This window comes from Phycodurus eques, chromosome 3 (assembly GCF_024500275.1).
Source record: "Phycodurus eques isolate BA_2022a chromosome 3, UOR_Pequ_1.1, whole genome shotgun sequence".
Classification (NCBI taxonomy): Eukaryota; Metazoa; Chordata; class Actinopteri; order Syngnathiformes; family Syngnathidae; genus Phycodurus; species Phycodurus eques.
This window is the reverse complement of record NC_084527.1, coordinates 21,539,171-21,561,393: the sequence shown is the minus strand read 5'-3', so window position 1 is coordinate 21,561,393 and position 22,223 is coordinate 21,539,171. Positions and strand designations below refer to the sequence as shown.

At 41.2% G+C, this 22,223-nt stretch overlaps 2 protein-coding genes across 2 annotated transcripts in view; both read left to right on the top strand.

Annotated features, from left to right (window-relative positions):
* Positions 1-6,659, top strand: part of znf608 (zinc finger protein 608) — a 29,042-nt gene extending 22,383 nt beyond the window's left edge. The window contains exon 9 of the mRNA XM_061672436.1: positions 3,074-6,659. Coding sequence (XP_061528420.1) covers positions 3,074-3,093 — 20 coding nt within the window. The 3' untranslated portion in view covers positions 3,094-6,659. The remainder of the gene's footprint in view (positions 1-3,073) is intronic.
* A 1,281-nt stretch (positions 6,660-7,940) lies between these two features.
* Positions 7,941-22,223, top strand: part of cep120 (centrosomal protein 120) — a 42,423-nt gene continuing 28,140 nt past the window's right edge. Inside the window, exons 1-9 of the mRNA XM_061672467.1 lie at positions 7,941-8,162; positions 9,581-9,737; positions 10,375-10,489; positions 10,561-10,714; positions 13,677-13,837; positions 13,956-14,384; positions 19,164-19,353; positions 19,436-19,607; positions 21,219-21,368. Coding sequence (XP_061528451.1) covers positions 8,114-8,162; positions 9,581-9,737; positions 10,375-10,489; positions 10,561-10,714; positions 13,677-13,837; positions 13,956-14,384; positions 19,164-19,353; positions 19,436-19,607; positions 21,219-21,368 — 1,577 coding nt within the window. The 5' untranslated portion in view covers positions 7,941-8,113. The remainder of the gene's footprint in view (positions 8,163-9,580; positions 9,738-10,374; positions 10,490-10,560; positions 10,715-13,676; positions 13,838-13,955; positions 14,385-19,163; positions 19,354-19,435; positions 19,608-21,218; positions 21,369-22,223) is intronic.

Below are 22,223 nucleotides of genomic sequence, written 5' to 3'. Positions count from 1 at the left end.
TGTTTTGCTGAATGCGGAACTGAATTGCGGATAAACCAGATTACGTGGTTACTGACCACGGTAACTACAGCCTGGCTAAATTGAATTGAATGGATCAAAAATCAACAGTCACGCTTTTGTCTTTCTCAAGGTAAACAATGTACTTTACACTTTTGTGGTAGCATAGCATTAGCATATGGTTAACGAGATGATTTTGCTGTGGTTTTTAGCTTGTTAATTAAATGCTAATGCTGAGCTTTGGAGCCAGGCCTAATAGCTTGGTGGTTAGAGCACTGGTCTAGTAAACCAGGGGTCATGAGTTTGATTCTTGCTGAGCCTTGATGTCTATTTGCTCCAAATTATGCTAGCCAAGATAGAAATGCAGTGGTCCGGTCCAGTCGACCACGTCGTCCAGTGTGCGGCAGGCTTACCCCAGCTTTTGTTTCATGGTCGACTGAGTCCATATTTGAAGAAGATGAAATATAGCAAGAGATGTAAGGCACGACAATAAACAAGAAACCTTTAACCTCAATGGATTTTCCTTGCACACCACCCTTCTTCCAGTCAAAGTATTGGATAATGTTTGGGAATATTTTCACTACTTTGTGGTTACTCCCGTCTGTAGAAACAATATAGTACTGGATTTCTTTGAGGGCTTCATGAGAGACTTCAACAGAGTGGTGCGCTATAAGACCATTGACAATGGCATTGGTATTAGTGCGAGCACTACTAAACTTTTTGGCAGTGTCATATTTTGGAAATGGCTTTTTTGGCAAGGCACTAGGGCAATCCATGGACCTGAAGCCAACGCACCCTCCCCTGCATTTCCAGCATCCCGTTTTTTCCAGCATCCACAGTTTCCCCCTGTTTTTTTCTAACAAAGAACTCAGTCAACTTTGCAGATGAACTCTAACCTTGCACAGCATTTTTTGCGTTTTTCTGTGGCCATGTGAGCTTTGAAATCTCCGGCACCTTTATTAGACACCGAAACATATGTGCCAGCTTTGCACACTGTACACTCTGCCTTTCAATTGTCGCGACCAGGATGGTAAATGGGGAATTTTTTCTGCAGTTCATCTGTAAAGCTACATTTGCGCTACCCAGCCACCCACTAGCCACCCACCAGGCAGGCTCTCGGGGATTACATCACAGGCAACGCAGTACCGAAGTATTCTGTGCAAAGCATCAGTCAATTTCAACACATGCTAATTTGTCCTGTGAAAAACACTGAAAACTGGACATTTTCATGAATTTATAAAACATCCCCGGACGCCCAAGACGGGATGTAAAAAGTGGACATGTCCGGGCAAAAAAGGACATTTGATCACCCTACAAACTGTGAGCTAGGAGGCCTTGCATGGGTGCATGCCGTTATTTTTCGTTAAAGAGCTAACATTGCATTTTTAGCAGATAATACATCGCAGAAAACAAGGACATTGCTTAACGTTGGGGCAGACAAAAGCAACCTGTTGACTTGTGGTAAATTCATATGCCGATGTAGAAGGCCACATTGCATTATCAAGAACCGGCAGTCATCATAGCAACTGTTTTGTTTTCCATCAGGCCCCAGTGAGAATTGAACATCCAACCTGGGGTTTACAAGAACAGTGGTCTAACCACTGTGCTATGAGACTTTGCATGATAGCATGAGTAATTTGGTTAACTGCTAACAACAGTATGGCATAAGCACATTTACACAGCACAAAAAGTGTAGCTGTCGGTCTGCATTACATTTGTGCTTGCTCTTAGCCTAGTTAAAATAATGCACAGCAAGTGTTTAGCATGACATCATGCCAGAAGGAGAATTGAACTGACGACCGCTGGTTTACAAGACCAGTACTCTAAGAACTGAGCCCTGGTTCTTAGCACGGCGTTGGCATTCTGTTTATCAAGCGAACAACAAGACGGCACGCTCAAAAGAAGGAGTGCCTTGAAATACGAGTGATCGACTTACAACTTTTTTGAAAAATGAGCAGTCGATCGGCCGAGCACAAACTAGAAATACAAGCACGCGGGCGAACAATTAGTTTCTATGTGGCTGTATTGAGACTCTGATGGTGTAGTGGTAGATTTGCCTGACTTTTGTGCAGACAGTGTGTGTTCAATTCCCACTCACTGTGAGTGCAACTGGTTGTCTGTGTCTATACATGCCCTGCATCTGACTGGCGACCAGTTCAGGGTGTAGTGTGCCTTTTGCGCAATGTCAGATGGGATAGGCTCCAGCACCCTGAACAGGATAAGTGGAATTGAGAATGGATGGATGGTGGCTGTATTGTTACCCTTTAAGCAATGGATATCTAAACAGGTGGTTGTGGTAGTTGGCTTGTTTGCCGAAATGCTGATGCCACCACACCCCCCAAGGCCTCCTAGCTCAGATGTTCGAATACTTGTCTTGTAAAGCAGTGGTGTTGAGTTAAATTCTCACTGGGACCCGACAAGGTTTATTCTTTGGAGAAAAATAGATGAATTCAGTACATAGGTTAACTCGTATGCTGTTGACAGCATAGTAACACTTGTTTTAGTGAATGGTGATTTGTTTACATTGGTCTTAACATGTTTCCAACCTCTTAAAGTACCGAAATTGTAATTGGTAATTGAACCATAATTGACGAGATGTGATTTGAAGAAAAAATAATGTAGCTGAAGTGTTATCTTGGCTTTTGTAGCTTTGTTTTTTTAATGTGTTTATTCACACAAAACACAAATGAAACCTCAACATCACTCTAACATGATGTCATCTTTATAATGTACACACAGTGGTCCCTTGACTTATGAGTTTAATTCGTTCCTGGGCCACACTTTTAGCGAAAACTCAAACTGATACATTTTGTGTTAATAAATGATTTATAAACTATCATAAAAATAAGTTTTTCAAAGGTTTATAACTACCTCATTATCAATGCTAGCTTTGTTAGACCATCTATGGTGTTTCCTATTTTGTGTTAGTATTAAGTTAGCCGACTTTTGGCAGTTATGTGCAAGCGACTGCTTGTATCTGGAAAAACTCATAAGTAGGATCACTCGTAAGTCGATTCACTGTACCGTGTACGTAACGTGTTTAAACATATCATATTTCCATGTTGTGGTCCCACAGAGAGCGAGGTGAAGAAGTAGTGACGTGGCAGAAGGAGAAGACTCACACATCAATTCCGTGGTGTTCCTTGGTGAAGCCTCACTGTGAGAGGCAGACGAGAAAAACGAACAACAAAACAAGAATCCTTTCTTACAAGCGCCACCTACCGTGCAGGTGTTTTGTATCGCACAGAAAGTGGACTTTGTGGAAGGAAAAGTGTACAAAATATAGGGCGGTGTTTCTAAACGCACATTGTTTTGACTGAATGTACTGATGATGAAGCTACATTTGTATCGCTACCCGCTAACTGTACGTGTTGATTGTATCGTCCGATGTGAGCGTAGCCCTTCTTCTTCACGCCGCTGTACATAGCAACCACAGTCATGCGCTCATTAGCAAATGTTCACCGCCACTGGACGCGTGGGAGGAAGGGGCGGGGCTTAAAGGGGGGGCTGCATTCCATAAAAGTGGTCATTCTCATACCCGACCATGAAAAGTGAGTGAGATGAAGTCATGTGATGTCGTAAAACAATGGCAACAGCCAAAAAAAACAAAAAACTATCAAATCAATATATTCATGTTTACCTGAAAATGTTGTGGGCCTTGAACCGCGGTGAGTAGAATATTCCCGACTTTGATTTTGTCAAAATAACCCAAGGATCAATAATTACACGACACTTTACACACAGTAGTCTTGTTGAAGTTAGCATGTTCTGAAGGGGCGGTCCGAATTTTTTGCCATGACAACTAGGGGGCTCAGCTAAGGCGTTGCGACTAAGCGAGTGGCTTCTACTTGCGGGAGCAAAACCCTTCAAATGAAACAAGTGCCCGTAAAGACAACAAAAACATTTTCCCTGGTGGAGGCAGCACTTCATATAGTTAGTGTAGCAGATCCAAGCATGTGGCGCATGTAGTGGACACATCTCCAAATATTTCCCCCTACCCCTTTCCATTTACGCCATCACATAGACAATTTCACCAAGTATGTGCTGCTTATCAGAAGCTAAACTAAAGTTAATCTGTGCATCTAACAAAACGTAATGCAACTCTGCTTGCTTATTTGACTTTGACGTAATAGTTTTACACAGCATAGCTCGCCAAGTCATGGGTGGAGAAGCTCTGTGTGGGCATGGAATTATATTAATTAGCCCCACTCTTATGTAAAGTCCCTCCAGAGACCCAACAATTTGTACACAACACATTAGAATGTTTATTTTACATCATATGTCCCCTTTAGCGGCACGGTGGCCGACTGGTTAGAGGGTCAGCCTCACAGTTCTGAGGAGCAGGGTTCAATCCCCGGTCCCGCCTGTGTGGAGTTTGCATGTTCTCCCCGTGCCTGCGTGGGTTTTCTCCGGGCACTCCGGTTTCCTCCCACATCCCAAAAACATGCATTAATTGGGGACTCTAAATTGCCCATAGGTGTGAATGTGAGTGCGAATGTTGTTTGTTTGTATGTGCCCTGCGATTGGCTGGCAACCAGTTCAGGGTGTACCCTGCCTCCTGCCCGATGATAGCTGGGATAGGCTCCACCACGCCCGCGACCCTAGTGAGGAGAAGTGGCTCAGAAAATGGATGGATGGATGGATGGATGTCCCCTTTAGCACAAACTCTATGTAACCAAATTCTGTATGGACAAATACCTCGTCAAATAGGACATTTCTGACTTCCCAGTGGCCATTGAATGCACCTTACCAATCACTTTTTTGATTTAAATTGACGCCTTACTACTGCGCTTGTACAGAACATCTACAACAATCCTCATCCTAATGTAGTGGTTGTCAAACTTTTTACACAAAGTACCACCTGAAAAAATATTTAGCTCTCCAAGTACCACCATAATGACCAACATTAAAATACAGTAACAGCAGTTGGCCTAAATTTTTAGGAAATGCGAGAAAGAGGTTTTATTCCTAAAAAGTACAGTTAATATTATCATACGCCACTATATATTGAACATTAAGGCTGTGAGTTAGATAAAAACTGTACTCAAAAATGTTTTAAAAACAAACGGGTAAAGATTAAATGCAAATATATTGTCCTTAAAAGTTCAATGCAACTGAACTGCACTTGAAAAATGTACTGTACTTGAAAAGTAAAAAAAAGGAAGAAAAAAAAGCAGGCTGTATGCATAGCTACATGCTTCATTCTAATGTTTGGTCGTATTATTTAAAATGTCAATTTTATTTGTATTGATTCTTTCGTATACCACGAGAGGGTGCCCGCGTACTACGAGTGGTACTCGTACCACACTGAGAATCACTATCCTAATGGATGACCCTGTCAAGCGGAATTATGTGTTTATTTATTTTCCCAGCAGCCCTTGAATGCACCATTGTCAAACTTCGACACACACAATAGAATAGAATCAGCCTTTATTAGTCCTGCAAATGTGTTATAAGTTTGCAACTAGTTTGTGCCTAAAATGTCAAATATTAAAACTGATCAGAGGTGCGCAGAAATCAAATACAGTTATTTTTTTGTTAGTTTGCATTCATAACAACACGTAGAGCAAAACAGTACACAGATTGTCATAAAAATAGTCCTTACAGATGAAGCCAAGAGGTTTATTTCCGACTTCCCAACAGCCCCACCATTAGATGGTGTCAACATAAAAGAATAGAATAGAATAAGCTTTTATTAGTCCTGGAAATGTGTTTATGACATTTCCGTCAGGTCTGTGCCGGGAAATGTAGGACATAAAGTTATAGGGGGCATTTGCAGTTAGAAACTGCTCACAAAATTTGAATGTAGCCTATTAATTTGATTTTCCAGAGGCGGATATTCCACTATAGTTTCAACAAAGCTCCTGAAGCCCAAAGGAACAGGTCAGTGCAAAGCTGATGGTGTGATGATTGACACCACCTCAGTCACGCCTTCTGTCTATGGTAGTTTTTCTTTGGGCGGCATGGTTTCCTGCAAATCACATTAGAGGGGCAAGATGGGGCCAGGATTTTTTCCCCCACAGTTTTTTTTTTTTTTGAATTGCAAATTCTCCCTTAAATAAGAGGTACTCGGACATACCATTTTTGTTTTAGTTCTTTTTAAGAGACATTTTCAAGAACAAAAGCAGTCCACTTTAAAATGGGAGTTCCACAATCCTTTGCTCTTGTCCTCACCCGCCCCACCAACCTTTATGTGCCCCGCTCCTCCAATGCACAATGCACTACCTGAGCCTGTGATGCTGGATTTGAAGTGACTTGTAGGGATATGAAATATAATATGTGGTGCTGCTCTTTGACGTGAGCCCCCCTGTTGCAGCCATACTCTCACATCAATAATAATATCTAAACGTAGCAAAACTTAAATGGATCCAACTTTAAATGATCATGTATTCTGTTATGATGTTGTGTGTCCTCCAGCAACGGCTCTGCCTCACTCCATACAAACTACATACATATTACATAGAGTACATACATAATACATACGTACAAACAGTACTACTTGAACATGGTGATCCAATATCTGTTTACAAAATGCTACCACGGAGGACTGCTGTTGTCATCCAGTGGCCATGGTGTATCCAATGAATATAAATTCATATGTTATGATTATTAATATAGCTCTGACATCAACATGGAACCTGCTGTTGCTTTTTTATACTGTATATGCCTTAATTCATATGTTTGGCAATCATGATTAAAGGATGTTTATATAAATAGATAAGTGTGTATTTTTTTACATTTTTTAACCCTCAGCAACTTGGTCCAATTTGAGGATTTTTGATTGTAACTAGTCTTTATTATTATTTGTCATTTTAGGATTATTCTTATTCAATTGTTTATTTTAAACTGATGGTTCATAAAATATTACATTACATAAAAAAAGTAAATACATTCCAATACATACTGTGTAATATAAAATATCTACCAAACACATTTAAACACGTAATATATTGAGAGACAGCATCAGCAATGGCTAACACAAAACTATTATACAAAAAGTATTTAAAAAATATAGTTACGACTGTAATAATGCTTACCTAAGGACCTTGAATCACTAGCTGTGATATAGTGGGGGTTTACTGTAAACTAAAATAATGTCTTAAATATCAAAATAATATGAAAAGAATACAGTAACTCTATTATGTGATGTATTTTTAAACGTATGATTATTGTAGATATTATAATTATTGTCGTTTAAATGTGAGTGCGAATGTTTTTTTGTTTCTATGTGCCCTGCGATTGGCTAGCGACCAGTTCAGGGTGTACCACGCCTCTCGCCTGAAGATAGCTGGGATGGGGTCCAGCACACCCGCGATCCAAGTGAGGAAAAGCGGCTCAGAAAATGCATGGATATAAAAAATGTTAAAACAAATGCAAAGTAAACAAAAATCGAATCTCGATATATAATGTGAAATACCAAACCTACCTAATTGTTTGCATATTCATATTTAAAATAAAATGACAAAAACGATATACAGTATATGGCATTTCTAACATTAAATTTTAAAACTTATTTTAAAAATTATTTTACCTTTTTTATTTCTTATTTTTTAAATTTTTTGAGTTTGCTATGAAACTGCAGTGACGCTTTTGACGTATTATTACACTCAGTCATTTATTTCAAACTCATGGATGATAAAAGTAAATCAAATAGATATATGATATGAAATAGCAAACCTTACTAAAATAATGTCTTATATCTATGAATATTTACAAGGACATACATTTAAAATCTATATTTTTTTCCATTTTAACATGTTGTTCTTATGTTATTGTTTTAAATTTTTTATTTATTTATATTTTTAACTATTTTTATTTGTATTAGTCAAAGCATGAGACTGATTTTGAGTGTGTAATTCCACCGCCATCCGGTTGAGGTCAGCCTAACCCCGAGTGCCTCCACCTTTAACTTCCGCCTACCAAACCAAAATGGGAGGCGCCAAAACTTGACAACAAAGCGGCTTTTCCCTTTTCCAACGGACAATCTCAAGAATCTTTGTTTTCTTCGCAAAGCTCACCTTCAACAACATTTTTTCAGTCACCTCGACAAAGTCCGGGCATTGTAAAGGCAGTCTCGCGCCCCCCCCACAATCTTTTTGCTCGTCCAGATGTCAACATGGCCCCGAAGAGCGAGCAACTTCTCATCGTGTTGTCCATCCTCGAAGGTGAGCTACCACTTTCACCGCCACGCAAGAAAAGTCACAAATTTAACCTGTTCAGTCGCTATTATGTTGTGTTTTTAGCGTACACACACTATTACTCGCTCGTCGCCTTTGTAAGCTAACGCCCATAGCTAGTAAGAACTTATTTAAAATATTAAACTCAAATCCAAAGCAACACGCCAGACGTCAATTTAATACGACAAATATGAATCCATAAGACATTTTCCAATTAAGTTTTTAAAGCAGTTTTAATATTGAATAAAGTAACTTTTAAATTTGTTGTGTACAAATAGCAGTATCTGAAGTGCCTGCCCACGAATTAAGTGTCAAATTAAACAAGACGGTAACTATTTTGTTATCTGACTATTGCTGAAAATGTGTCCATTTTGCCCAATTGTGACATCACAATTCAGATATATTACATAATCCCACCCATGCACTAAATTTCTCCGCCCATGACTTGAAGCTAGGCTGGGCCAAGATCCCTAGCCGTTTTCACGTAACTACACTGTGTGAAACGACAGGTTGCAAAAGTGCTCAGATACAAATACTTAACATAAGTTATTATAAACAGGGTCTGAAATCCTCAAAATCTTTTGTATAGCAGTATTTGGTACGCAAAATTAGTTTTGCACAACAATACTCCCTGTGCATGATGGGCACGGCTGGAAATTGAGGAATCATGAAAGACCTAATTTTACGTCGCATTTGGCGATGCGATACCGGATATTTCAGACCCTGATAAATATAGAATAAGTGACGCGCCTTATAATTGCCATGAAAAACACCTGCGAATAAGCGGGGGATCGGCGGGAAACAACCAAAAAAGCAGGGATTTCCTCAAATAACGGGAGATACATTCCCAAAAATACATCACTGTGTGAGTTCTTAAATGCAGATCTTTGAAAAGTAAAAAAGTGCATACAAGAAGAGGATACAAAAATACTCACAAGCATGTTTTCGCTCTGCTCTTTGACATTTACAGTGGACCCCCGCTATTCGTGGAGGATAGGGACTGGGCCAGGATGTGAATCGTGAAATTCCACTAATAATTTACAGCCATTATAATTGCATTGAAATAAAATTCTTAAACAAACGGAGATAAAATGCCGCTGAGCGTTTTCAGTGTTGGACCCTCCCCCCCCCCCCAAAAAAAGAAAAAGAATTGGGGGGAATAAAATAAATGCAAAAAAAAAATTACAAATTGGAAAAACAATCTGTGGGAGCCAAACTGCAGGGGTCCACTGTATTGGAATTTTGTTAGGGACCTTTCCCTGACTCTTCTCATTCTAAATTACGCTGGTAGTGAAATAGACGTAAAGGCCATGTTGTTGTGTCAGGTTTTGTGTGAAGAATGGGTGTCAGGTTGTGTTCCAAAGTTGTGCTAGGTTGCTATTTAATTGTTTTGGTGTTGTCTGCAGGTCGCGATTTCCCCAAGCTCCCTCGGCTCAGACTGGAGGTTCAGGCGAGCTTCGACGGTGAGCAGCTAACCACCGACCCTGTGGAACACCTGGACCAGCCACACTTCAGTACGGAGCTGGCCTGGGAGCTGGACCGCAAGATGTTGCACCAGCACAGGTGTGTTTGCTGTGTGGTCATGTGGGTGTGTGAGGTGCTAGGTAGATGTGTAGGTGTGTATGTTTTTAATAAATCTGCAAAGATTTCAAAAATTCCGTTTTTTTTCTGTCAATGTGGGGTGCTGTGTGTACATTGAGGGGGGGGAAATGAGCTTAAATAATTGTTATTCATATCAATTCATCATCATCATGTTGGCTGTATTCAATGTTATGTTGGTCATACTATAGAATCATTTATTTCATTTTTTGTGTTCAGTGAATCATGCTGAAGATAAACTTCACCCCCACAAAATTGCATGCTAAATCAGAATCTCAATAGTTGTTAAAAAAAAAAAAGAGAGAGAAAAACCTTGCAATTAGAGTATTTTCCCAAATCTTTCAGTCCTAGTCCTGAATGAGTAGTTTTAATTGGGCCCACATTGTTAGAAGCTTATCAGCTTCCCAGTGACGAGGACTGGCTAAGTGTGGCTAAAGGTTTAGCCACATAAACACACATGGTGCTGTGGCTAAGTACACACACGTGTAACCAGAATATTTTTATACTTGTTTAGCTACATTGGCTAAAAGATTTCATGACACAGTGCCGACCCTGCAATATGACCTTTTAATGCCTTGATGAATGCCTCGTGTGTGTGCAGACTGCAGCGGACCCCCATCAAGCTCCAGTGCTTCGCTGTGGAACCCAGCAGCAGCAGCAGGGAGAATGTGGGCTACATCGTGCTGGACCTCAGATCCGTGCAGGAAGTCCCACAGGTCAGTCGGCCGCCGTGGTGACAGATTGGCGCAACGCCTCTGAACGTATGTTTCTTCGCATGTGTCGTCAGGACCCTCACTGGCACGCTCTGCTGAGCAGCAAATACACCAAGAAGAAGCCGTCGCTTCTCCTCAGCATGGTGCTGGAGAATGACAGCAAGTCCACGCTGCCGTCGCTGCCGCCGGCCACGCCGCAATCACCCCAAGAAAAGAAGGCCCAAAAAGGTGCTGTTTTTTGTTGACTGTCTTGTCTTTATATGCGGTCCTTCTTAAAGTCACACAATCTTTTCTGACTTTAAACATCATTGTGCATCATTTTTGGGCTTGTAGAAAACACCAAGTGTGTATCCACATGAAAATAATTATTAAAGTATTACTGTGCTGCCATCTTGTGGTATCCTGGTGCCAGGAACTATGTTGAAGTGTTGAGGCGCTCTATTTAGACAAAAGTAGTTATTTGCCGCAAATTTTGTGCCACTTACAGGCAATTATAAACCTTTGGGGGTATGTAAATTACTTGCAGATTTTCCAAACCTCAATGCAGTGGTGCCTTGAATTAAGAGTTAAATTTGTCTGTGCTCATAAATAAAAAGACATCTCAAATCACCTTTCCCTATTAAAATTAATAGAAATGCTGTCAATCCATTCAAGTTCCCCAAAAAACACCAACACATTTTTTATAATGTGTGTGTTTATTTTATTATTATTTTTTTTAAATAACTTTCACAAGTGAAAGTTATTTTAAAAAAAAAAAAAAAAAAAAGTAAAAGTATGTATGGAAAAGTATGGAATTTTATTTAATACATTTCAAGGTCTGGAAATATGGACACTTGTATGAATTCCAAGACTGTTACCACAGCTCAATTTTCTAGAACAAAAGAATTATGAAGATCTAAAAAATATACATATAGATCGATCCAAGGCGTTTGGAAGTGCAGCTACGTTTGTGTATTATAGCATCAACTTAGTGAATACTCGATTCTGATTGGCTGGAAAATTCCATCCTTCCAACATCTCAAGTAGTTCCGATCAAAGCATAATTACATTTTTACAAATTAATGCGGAGCACCCTTAGAAGAAAAATGAAGAGACACAAGCGGCACAAAGCGTTAACTCTGCAATATTTAATAGGAGAAAAAAGGATAAAATCAATGCAGCGAAAACCACAAAATAGGCGATTAAAGTGGTGCGACACTGCCGAACACAAAAACTGACAAATAAGAAAACTTTACCATTGATGTTTTGAACGATATCCTGCCACCATTTTATGCCCCCATCCAGTCAGCAAAATTGACCGAGATTGCGTTGGCAACCAGAGAGCTTGCATCAATTGTCACACATAAATATACCGAATAGACACTATATTGCCAAAAGTATTCTCTCACTTGTAGGGATGTGCCGATCTGATCAAGTGATCAAAAATGGGGTCGATCACATGATTCTCAGCTCACCGAGATCGGGTGAAAAAGATCGCTTCTATTAATTTCCTGACATTTTAAATGGCACATAGGCTATGTTCACACTGCAGGTCAATTCTGATTTTTTTTCTTTTCTTTCTTTCCTGTATTTATTTATTTTATTTAAAACAAATTAAATTTTTTTTTTTAAATCCAATGTGACCTATCAGATTCTTTCATATCTATGTGAACAGTACAATTCCGATTTTTTCATATCCAACCCGCTTTCGTATGTGGATATACTGTAAATCTGGTATCTATCTCACGCGGGTGCAGTATGGACCCTCACTGGGCACTCATCTGACCTGTATGTCATCAAAAGGCAACAAGCGTCACAATTGTTGGACAAAACAGACACTCGGCAAAAGCAAACGGCTGACAAGGGAGCAGTCAGTGGTGAAAAGAAAAGAAGTGGTGAAAAGAAGATGCTTTAGAAATGATAAATATCAGCAAATGTTGGCTCTTGTTGCACAAAATCTTTGAAATTACAACAAATGTGTCATTAGGGCGAGGGGCCGTATTGTCTTCCGTCAACACAGCGTCTCGTGGCTGTGCGCACGTGCAATGTGACGTCTTGTTTTGTGCATATGTGTGTGATGTCACGGACCCGTTCTGTCCTCAGCAGAAGCCGTATTTGTTTTTGTAATGTGAACGACTACATAAAAGGATTGAATTTAACAAAAACATCTGAATTGGGCATCATCATGCCCTGCAGTGTGAATGTAGCTGAAGTGACAAAATAATCCAAAGGTACAAAGATCTTGCCAAATGGAACAGTAATAACTTCGTTTTATATTAAACAATGTAACTTTTTGGGGGTATTTTTAGTGCCAATATAAGTGACTCAAAGTGCTATGCAGACTCTGTGTTTTCATGTGTAAGTGTGTGCGTGCATGACACTTACACACAAACACAGTCTCCCTGAGCTTGCTTTAAAACTGTTTGACACCCCAGGTGTATTGTTAAACTAAACATGCAACAAAAATAATTATACACATTGTATATTTAAATATATTTAAAGACACACATGATTGTTTTAGAAATCACCAGCATAATACTGACAGTCAGTCGAAAACCCTATTGATGGGCAAACTAGAATTAGCATTAGATCACGGGTGGGATTTACCTTCAAATAACGAATGTTTATACACAAACTCAGCAGTAACACATACAGACAGGTAATACTCACACATATATTCTTCCAAATTTGTGAAAAACAAATTCTTTTATCGTGACGTTCTTCCACTCTTTTTTTACTGCAAACATGTAGCTCTATGCATTACACTGCCCCTAAGAGGCCAAGGCATGAACAGCAGGAATAGCAGATCGTCATTATACACCCCTGACTGTTTGGTCAATTAGGATTACCAAAATTATTTCTATTTGCTCAATATATATTGGGTTTTTTTCTTCTTTTTTTTCAAATATTGCTATTTTACTTGCTACTAATGTGTGGGTTTTTTTTTTAGTTCAGTTTTGGTAGATGAATAAATATAAATTTGGATTGTCTAAATTTAGTTCTTGGGTGATTTATCAGGGCCAAAAGAAGACTCTGCTTTTGGGGTAGTACTTTGGAAAAGACCAGAAACCTTTGAAACGGGGTCTGCAACCATGAAATTGTCCGATTGTCACTGTTTTAGTTCATGAAACTACTAGTACCAAGAACTGAAACTCTCTTCTTCTGTGATTTTGTCTTTTTGAATATTTTCCTGTCACACGTCACTCTCCAGCACCCCGCTCGACCTGCCCTCCAGTCTCGAAGGCTCTCCCGGACAAGCTGGAGGCGGTCCTGGTACCTGAGCAGGGTTACCATCAGGTGGGACCTGACAACGTCGCAACTGACATGTTTGTGCTGTCTGTCACCGTGGCGTTTGCCGCCAAACTGGAACAGGTGAGAAAAACACACCAATTGTGACCAGCAACTTATTGTTGTGGGTCTAGTGACCTCAGAGTATGAATGTGTGTGTGTGATTGTGCGTTTGTATGCACGTCCGTCTGCATTTTTGCAGTTAATCCCCACCACGCTAAAGCTGTCATCAGAGGACGCTGGCTTCTTCTTCTTCTACACTCTGCTGGGCAACGACATCACCAGCGAACCGTTCCAGAACCTCCTGACACCAGACTTCCAGCCCGAGCGTGCCTCTGTGCGCATTTGTAGCAGTGAGCGCGTCCTGCGGACCTTCATGTCACAGCAGCCACCTTTGCAGATCCACCTTTGCTGCGGCACGCACTCGCTGGGCAGCGCCGACGTGCCCCTGGCCACGCTGGCCGGGCTCGCCGTGGACCTGGAGGATGGGGCAGCCACGGTGGAGGGCGTGTTCACGTTGCAGCTGCCCTCCCGTGTCAAGCGCTCTCTGCCGCCGCTCCCTGCCGACCTACAGCCCAACGTCAGCGTGGCCGTGACACTGCGCCGCGAGGATGTGGTGCCGCAACTACAGGTTGACAATACTCGCTCATGATAAACTAAGAATATAATAACTGAAGCAAGCACATACTGTACATAATATACAGCGGCTGAAATAAGTATTTAACATGTCACCATTTTTCTCACTAAATATATTTCTAAAGGTGCTATTGACATGAAATTTTCACCAGATGTTGTGAACAACTCAAATAATCCATACATACAAAGAAAGTAGAACAAATAAGATCAGAAATTAAGTTGTGTGTAATAATGTGTAATGACACAGGAAAAATGTGTTGAACCACATGAAGAAAGGTGCAAAAAGGCGTGGAAAGCCAAGACAACACCTAAAATCTATCAATAATCAAACAGCAATCCAGCCCCTTGTCAGTGCAAATTAATATCGGCTGGTTCAGTCCTAATTGATGGCCTACAAAAAGGTCTCACTGCCAAGGTGTAAGTCAAGACACATCTCATGATAAGTAAGAGCAAGAGCTGTCTCAAGATCATCGCAAGCTAATTCTTGCAAAACATGACTATGGCATTTGTTACAGGCGCATACAGTATATAAGCTTCTGAATGTTCCATTGAGCACGGTTGGGGCCATAATACGTAAGTGTAAAGCTAATCATACCACCATAAATTTGCCTCGATCAGGTGCTCCTCACAAGATTTTTGACAGAGGTGTTCAATGAATAATCAGAAGAGCCAAGAAACACTTGTGGAGAGCTTCAAAAAGACCTGGAATTAACAGGTACTGTTGTCACAAGGAAAACAGTGACACTGCTTGTGTGGAGGAATGGACCAAAATCACACCGGAGCAATGCATGCGACAAGTTTCTCCATACAGGAAGCGTCTTGAAACTGTCATTGCAAACAAAAGCCTTTGTACAAAGTATTAAATATAAACACCAGTTGGCGTATATATATCTATATATATATATATATATATATATATATATATGCAATGAAAGGTTCAAGACGTGTCCTATATGGAGAAATAATACTTATTTCAGTTGCTGTGTGTGAGTGTGAGTGTGTGTGTGTGTGTATATATATATATATATATATATATCAAGATGTGTCTTGACTTACACCTTGGCAGTGAGACCTTTATATATATATATATATATATATATATATATATATATATATATATATCATCAGGGAGACGTCAAGAGGGCATCCAAATCGAATGCCCGAGCCCCCTGATCTGGCTTCTCTCAATGTGGAGGAGCAGCGGCTCGTCTCAGAGCACCTCCGGGCCTTCTCACCCTATCTCTAAGGGAGAGCCCAGACACCCCGTGGAGGAGGGTCGTTTCGGCCGCTTGTAACCATAAGTGAGGTTGGGAATGTAGATCGACCTCCGGGCTCTCACTCCTCCAGGCTCTCTCCCTCAACCCGGAGAGGCCATTCCACGCTTTTCTGACTGAGGACCATGGCCTCAGTTTTGGAGGTGCTGATTTTCATCCTAGCTGCTTCGCACTCTGCTGAGAACTGCTCCAGCGAGAGTTGAAGATCACGATTTGATGACGCCATCAGAAGCACCTCATCTGCAAAAAGCAGAGACGTGATGCTAAGCCCACCAAACATGTAGACTGGTGGGGCAAACTCCCATGCACCTACGGTGCTCGGTTTCTGATTTGGGGGTTCCAGCTCTCACTGTCATTGCCCACATGAACGCTGAAGTACACATTATGGGTGATCTCCAGCACCCCCTCCAAGAACTCCAAGAAGGGTGGGTACTCTGAGCTGCTGTTTTGTGCATAGGCACTAACAACGGTCAGGACCCGTCCCCCAACCCGAAGGCGGAGGGGAGGCTACCCACTCGTCTACTGGGGTACCCGGCCAGGCCCCGTGAGTGCAGGCGCGGCCATGGGGCGGTCGCTATCGTCCCTCAAGTGGACTGGTACCGGAGCCCAAGCCGTGTGTCGAGGCAAATGTCTAGGCGGAGTTTCTCGACCTCGCACACTAGTTCAGGCTCTTTCCCTGCCAGAGAGGTGACATTCCACATCCCTAGAGCCAACTTCTGAAGCCAGGGAGCGGATCGCCAAGGTCCCCGGCTTCAGTTGCTACCAAACCCTCTACGCACCCGACCTCCTTGGGCCCTCCCACAGTTGGTGATCCCTTGGGGGACCCACGTGGCCTCTTCGGGGTGTCTCCATAGGTGCAGGACCGGCCATCAGGCGCTCACCATCAAGCCATCAAAACCCACCTCCAGAGTGGGCGCCCGGTGACTCACGTCCGGGCCAGGGAAAACATCTTCTATTGTTTGGATTATCAAATGTAAATATCGATACTTTTGATACTTCAGTCATTTGAGGTACTGTATTTGCAGTCTTGTATCAGAAAGGAAAGCGGTGGTATCGATTAGCAGACGCACCTAGCAGCACAGTCTCTGCGCAGCAAAAGCCAAAACCTATTAGTAGCAGCCAATATTAATTTGTGGTGGCCCACCACAAATAAATGTGTATGTGGTAGTTAGCTGCTAATATGAGCATCAACGGCAGTGAGGTAATTGCTTAAAGTTGTAAAAGTTAATATCTTAAGGCTAGCGATGACGAATTTCATTCGGCTTAGCACGCAGGTTATATGTTTGATGTAACATTATAACCACATACTGTATGAGTAGATCGATGATACACGTCGTAGCAGGTCGGCTGAGCAATGTCCCTCCATGGTGGCCACATTGGCAAGGGCAACATTCTCAACAAAGGCAATGTATGTACAGTACATTGAAGATAAATCAAAACTTGATAATTTCTAGACCGTTTTTCATGAGGTTTACTTTTTGTAAATGTTAAGGCATATGCTCTTGATTCAGAACATTTAAAAATAAGAGCATAAAAAAATCTTGAATCAATGAATGTTTATTCCCAGTTCCCTTGTTGTGATTCTACATGATTCTGCATAGTTTTGGTTCCATTTTAAAGTGCACTAAACATTCACAGGGCGGCACGGTGGACGACTGGTTAGAGCGTCAGCCTCACAGTTCTGAGGACCCGGGTACAATCCCCGGCCCCGCCTGTGTGGAGTTTGCATGTTCTCCCCATGTCTGCGTGGGTTTTCTCCGGGCACTCCGGTTTCCTCCCACATCCCAAAAACATCCATAAATTGGAGACTCTAAATTGCCCGTAGGCATGACTGTGAGTGCGAATGGTTGTTTGTTTCTATGTGCCCTGTGATTGGCTGGCAACCAGTTCAGGGTGTACCCCGCCTCCTGCCCGATGACAGCTGGGATAGGCTCCAGCACGCCCGCGACCCTAGTGAGGAAAAGTGGCTCAGAAAATGGATGGATGGATGGATGGATAAACATTCACAGCTATAAATTTGAAAGGCCAGAGTATCGCCTTCATTTTAATATGCACTATATAATCATGTCAGGAATGCTGGTACAAGTTGCAAAGTTTAAATAAAGTTTAATGTACTTAATTTTAATTATCTTTTACACATTTCCTACACACGTCAAGCTGGAAGCTAATGATGTTTGTAGAAGAGCAGCTGCTTGCTGCTGTGATAAGCTCCAATGTATATACTATGCATATTGCTGGCGGAATCCTCGTACCTTCAAACTATCACTTTTCAGGAAACCAAAAAAACAGCATATGTGTTAAACCATTAATATTGTATCGTTAAAGAGACCAGGCCATTGCCAACACTTAAAATTGGTCATCGTGAAAAATAATTTATAATTATTTGGTTGATTTTGGCTCAACAAACCGACCCAGAGAAACTTGTCTTTTTCTGTTCAGAAAAAAAAAAAAACAGAAAGTAGGACGTCACGTTGTCATTTGAAAGATGAATTGCTCTGTTGGCCAATTTGCAGCACATTTCTTTTAATCATTTTGATATTTTTTTGATTGTCATTATTAAAATGTTGTGAATTGATAGCATATGCTTTGGAGTTGACAAAACAGTAACCCTCGTGAAAATTGGTTGAGAAATGAGCAAGTTAAAACTTAATTTCAATGTCCATGCAGTGCCTTCTATTGGATTGTTGCCCCTGCCAATATGGCTGCCACGAAGGCATGTCTGTTAGCTGGGCTGCTACAGTGTGCTGGTGTATGTAGTGTTCATATCTAGCTATGCGAACAGCTAGTTTGACGTAATTACACTGACATTAACCGTTCATTGTCTTAACTATAGACAGACTACAATTCAATAACATACATGCTGTAAATAGTATTTTTGGACAAAAATAAAATGATTTCCGGACCGATTTTACCATGTCCATCTCAAACTCTTAGATTTGTGATTGGATGGTCGAGGACATGGAGGCGAAAGTTTTGCCGAGAACAGATTTCCGCCTTACGCCGTGGAGCAGGCAACCAGTTTTCAGCTTATGTCCAAGCATTATTCACAGAGTCAGTGATCGTCACGCAGTACAAGTTGAAGCACAATGTAGACCCTTCTGTTCATCCATACCAAAACCGTTTGCAAACCGAAAATAATACGTAAATAAGTTTTCTATGAAAATTTTCGTAAACTGGGTCTTTCGTAACCCGAGGTTCAACTGTATCTCCAGGTGCATTAGAGGGCGAGTACCCCTTCTATACCCAAACAGCTCACTCAGTCACATATATTTACACCACAAATAACAAATTAACTTGACAGGTTTTTTTTTGTAAAGTACAGCATTATATAGTGCTACTTCACATTTTTGTTGCATTTCTTGGCCGGCTGGAATGGATTAATGAAATTTCCATTCATTTCAATAAGGAAAGATTTTTTGAGTTACGAGTTAAATTCTCTAGGCGCTATCTCAATGCGCAACTCTTGAACCTCTATGAACATTTTCCTTGTCTTCCCACAGGCTTTGTCTAACAAAGAAGGAAGTAAGACAAACACGTGCGCTGTCGTCGTTTCCGCAGCTGAGGGCCAACTTGCCAGTTCAACTCCGTCCCGAAACCCTCCTGATGTTGCGTCGTTGCCTCCTCAAGTCGCTCAGCCTCCCTCGCGCATCCACCAAGAGGCGGAGAACCAGCAGGAGGCACTGTCGCACGGTACATCCGTGCCATCCCATAGATCTATTGATGCTTTTCAAAACAGGAAGTGACACTCTGACTGTGTGTTTGTTTCCAGCAGACGTGGAGGCGCTCGCCCCGAATCAGGCCCAGGGAGACGGCGCCACTTCCTCAGTCCTCATCTGCCCCTCCAAACCATCTATTCCGCCGTCTGCGCATCATTACTGTTTCTCTCTGGACATTTGCAGCCTCAGACAGACCGGACTCACTCACACCATCGCCGCCACGGTCAGGTTAGCGCACACTTAGCACGGACAACTACAATAACACAAATCAGAATCATCTTTATTTGCCAAGTATGTCCACAAAACACACAAGGAATTTGTATCCGGTAATCTAGTACGACAATAGACAGTAAATTGACAGAGAACACTTTTGAGACATCAAGACAATGATAACTGAACACCAAACTCCAAGGTTACAAAGAACTACAAGGTCCTGAATTTAGTGGCATACTTCTTTCAAGAAGTCCAGGAACCTTTGGGGTGTTGTCTTCAGTGCTGAAAATATCAGACTTTTTTTAGTTCCAGGAACTACAAGTACCAAGAACTATAAGCTCCTGGAACTGTAGGTGGAACTAGAACATTTTTGGTAGGCCAGTCTTCTGGTGTTCTAGGGTCATTTATTAGGGTCAAAAGAAGATCCTGCTAAGGGGGTAGTACTTTCAAGAGCTCCAAGAAGATTTCGGGTGGGTTCTGCAGCACTTAACATACAGTATCTGTTTGGAACCTTTTTAAGGTAAGATAGCTAAGTCCTACAATGGAGCAACTTGCAAAATTATATAGAACGATACTGTGTGTGAGTGTGTGCGTATGTATATCTATCTCTCTCTCTCTCTCTCTCTATATATATATATATATATATATATATATAAATATGGTGGGTGAGTCGCTTTTATGGGCTGCGTGTAATTTGCGTGCTTCCTTAGTTATGTCTTCCTTCCCACAAGAATTCCCCCCCAAAAATGTTCAAACGGGTGCATTCGTGAGTACCAAGAATCGTTGATGTACAAGAAAACAGTAGAACAGTGGTGCATCAAGATATGAGTGACCCGGTTGATGTTTTTTGAGACATAAGCAGTCATTCTGCTGATTTATTTATTTATTTATTTCACTTGCGGGAAAAATGTGCATGTTATGGTGGAAGTGTACCCAACTCAACTCAGTTTACAACAAGCAGCAGTTTGGTAGATCATGAACAGTTCTTCAAAAATGAGACTGTTCATTGCCACTTCCCGTTGATGTTTACTGTCAAACTAGACATCAAGCAAAGAGAATAAGATGTGTTTTTTTAAACCAAAAAAACCTTGCCTTAAGAATGTCGCTGCTAGCTTAATGCTATTACATAATGGAAAACCCCATTGACGAGCTAATGATTAGCATCGATAGTTGTGGTGTTATAACCCTTTAGTATTGGATCTTTGAACACTAATGAAGAGACAGTACATGTCCACAAACAATATTACAATATTCAAAAGATTATATTCTTTATCCTCCGCAGATACGAGTACCACGACTATGAAAACAAATCCCTGAGAGTAGTGCTGACTCTTACACGTTTGTGTCTGTATGACTGTGTTGGCCACACCAGGAGCAGCAGAACAATGAACAGGATAACAGCAACGGGTTAATTCCTTACATTTTATTTAATGATGTAATTACTCTGTTTTTATAAAGTACAATTTTATAGAGAGCTAGAGAGAGGGGGGGGGTGTCAATTTCTCACAGGTTTTCTATATTCGTGGCAGGGCTCAGTGCTTATCCCCTGGAACATAAACTGCAAGTTTCTGGAACTTTAGGTGGAAGCTAGTTAAAGCTAACTAAGGTTTTCTCTGCCCTGTTCAGGTACTCGTATGAATTCTTCGGTAGCGCAGTGCCCGTGATGACCAGTCGCCCCGTGGAGCTGCACAGAAACACTGACTTGTCTCTGCCGCACTCGTATTGTGCCTTCGACTTTGCTGCCATGCCACAGCAACTGCAGGACACCTTCCTCAGGTAGCAATATGGATACTCAAACGATGCAGGGTTTTCTTTCAAATACAGTGCCATGAAAAAGTATTGGCCCCCTTTTCAAATTCTTATATTTTTCCATAGTTTCCCCACTTTGGTTAAGATCATCAAACAAATGTAAATACCACACAAATATTAACTTAAAATGCTGTTTGTAAACGGTGATTTAATTTATTAAGGGAAAAAAAACTTCAAAGTTACCTGGCCCTTTGTTGGAAAAGTAATGGCTGGGCCATCCTCAGCAGCAACAACTGAAATCAAGTATTTTCTATAACTGGCAATGAGTCTTTCACATCTCTGTGGAGATATTTTGGCCCACTCTTCCTTCCACAATTGTTTGAATTCAGCAAAAATTGAGGGGTTTTGAGCATGAACGGCCTTTTGAAGGTCATGCCACTGCATTTCAGTCGGATTTAAGTTTGGACTTTGACTAGGCCACTCCAAAACTTCTTTTTGTTTTTTTAAGCTATTCAGAAGTTGACTTGCTGATGTGTTTTGGATCGTTATCCTTAAAATAGACTATATTTAACTGCTGATTACTAAAGAACGGTATAAGCTTAAACAAACTATAAACAAACTTTTTTTTTCTGATGAAAGAAGAGAATCTGATCTTTCGTTTGGTGGTTTTGGTGTATACATAGTCATAATAGACAATATTATGTGGGGCTTGAAAAATAAGTGAAATTGCTGCAGAATGCCTGGCAGTCTGGGGGTTCCCTGCTCAGAGAGTGGCTGGCAGTGAATGAGTTAAAAATGGGCACCAGCACACTTTTCCTCAATTCCTCAGGGATCTTCTCACCCGCTAGAATTCTGTTGAACAAGCTGGTCAAAAACTCCACA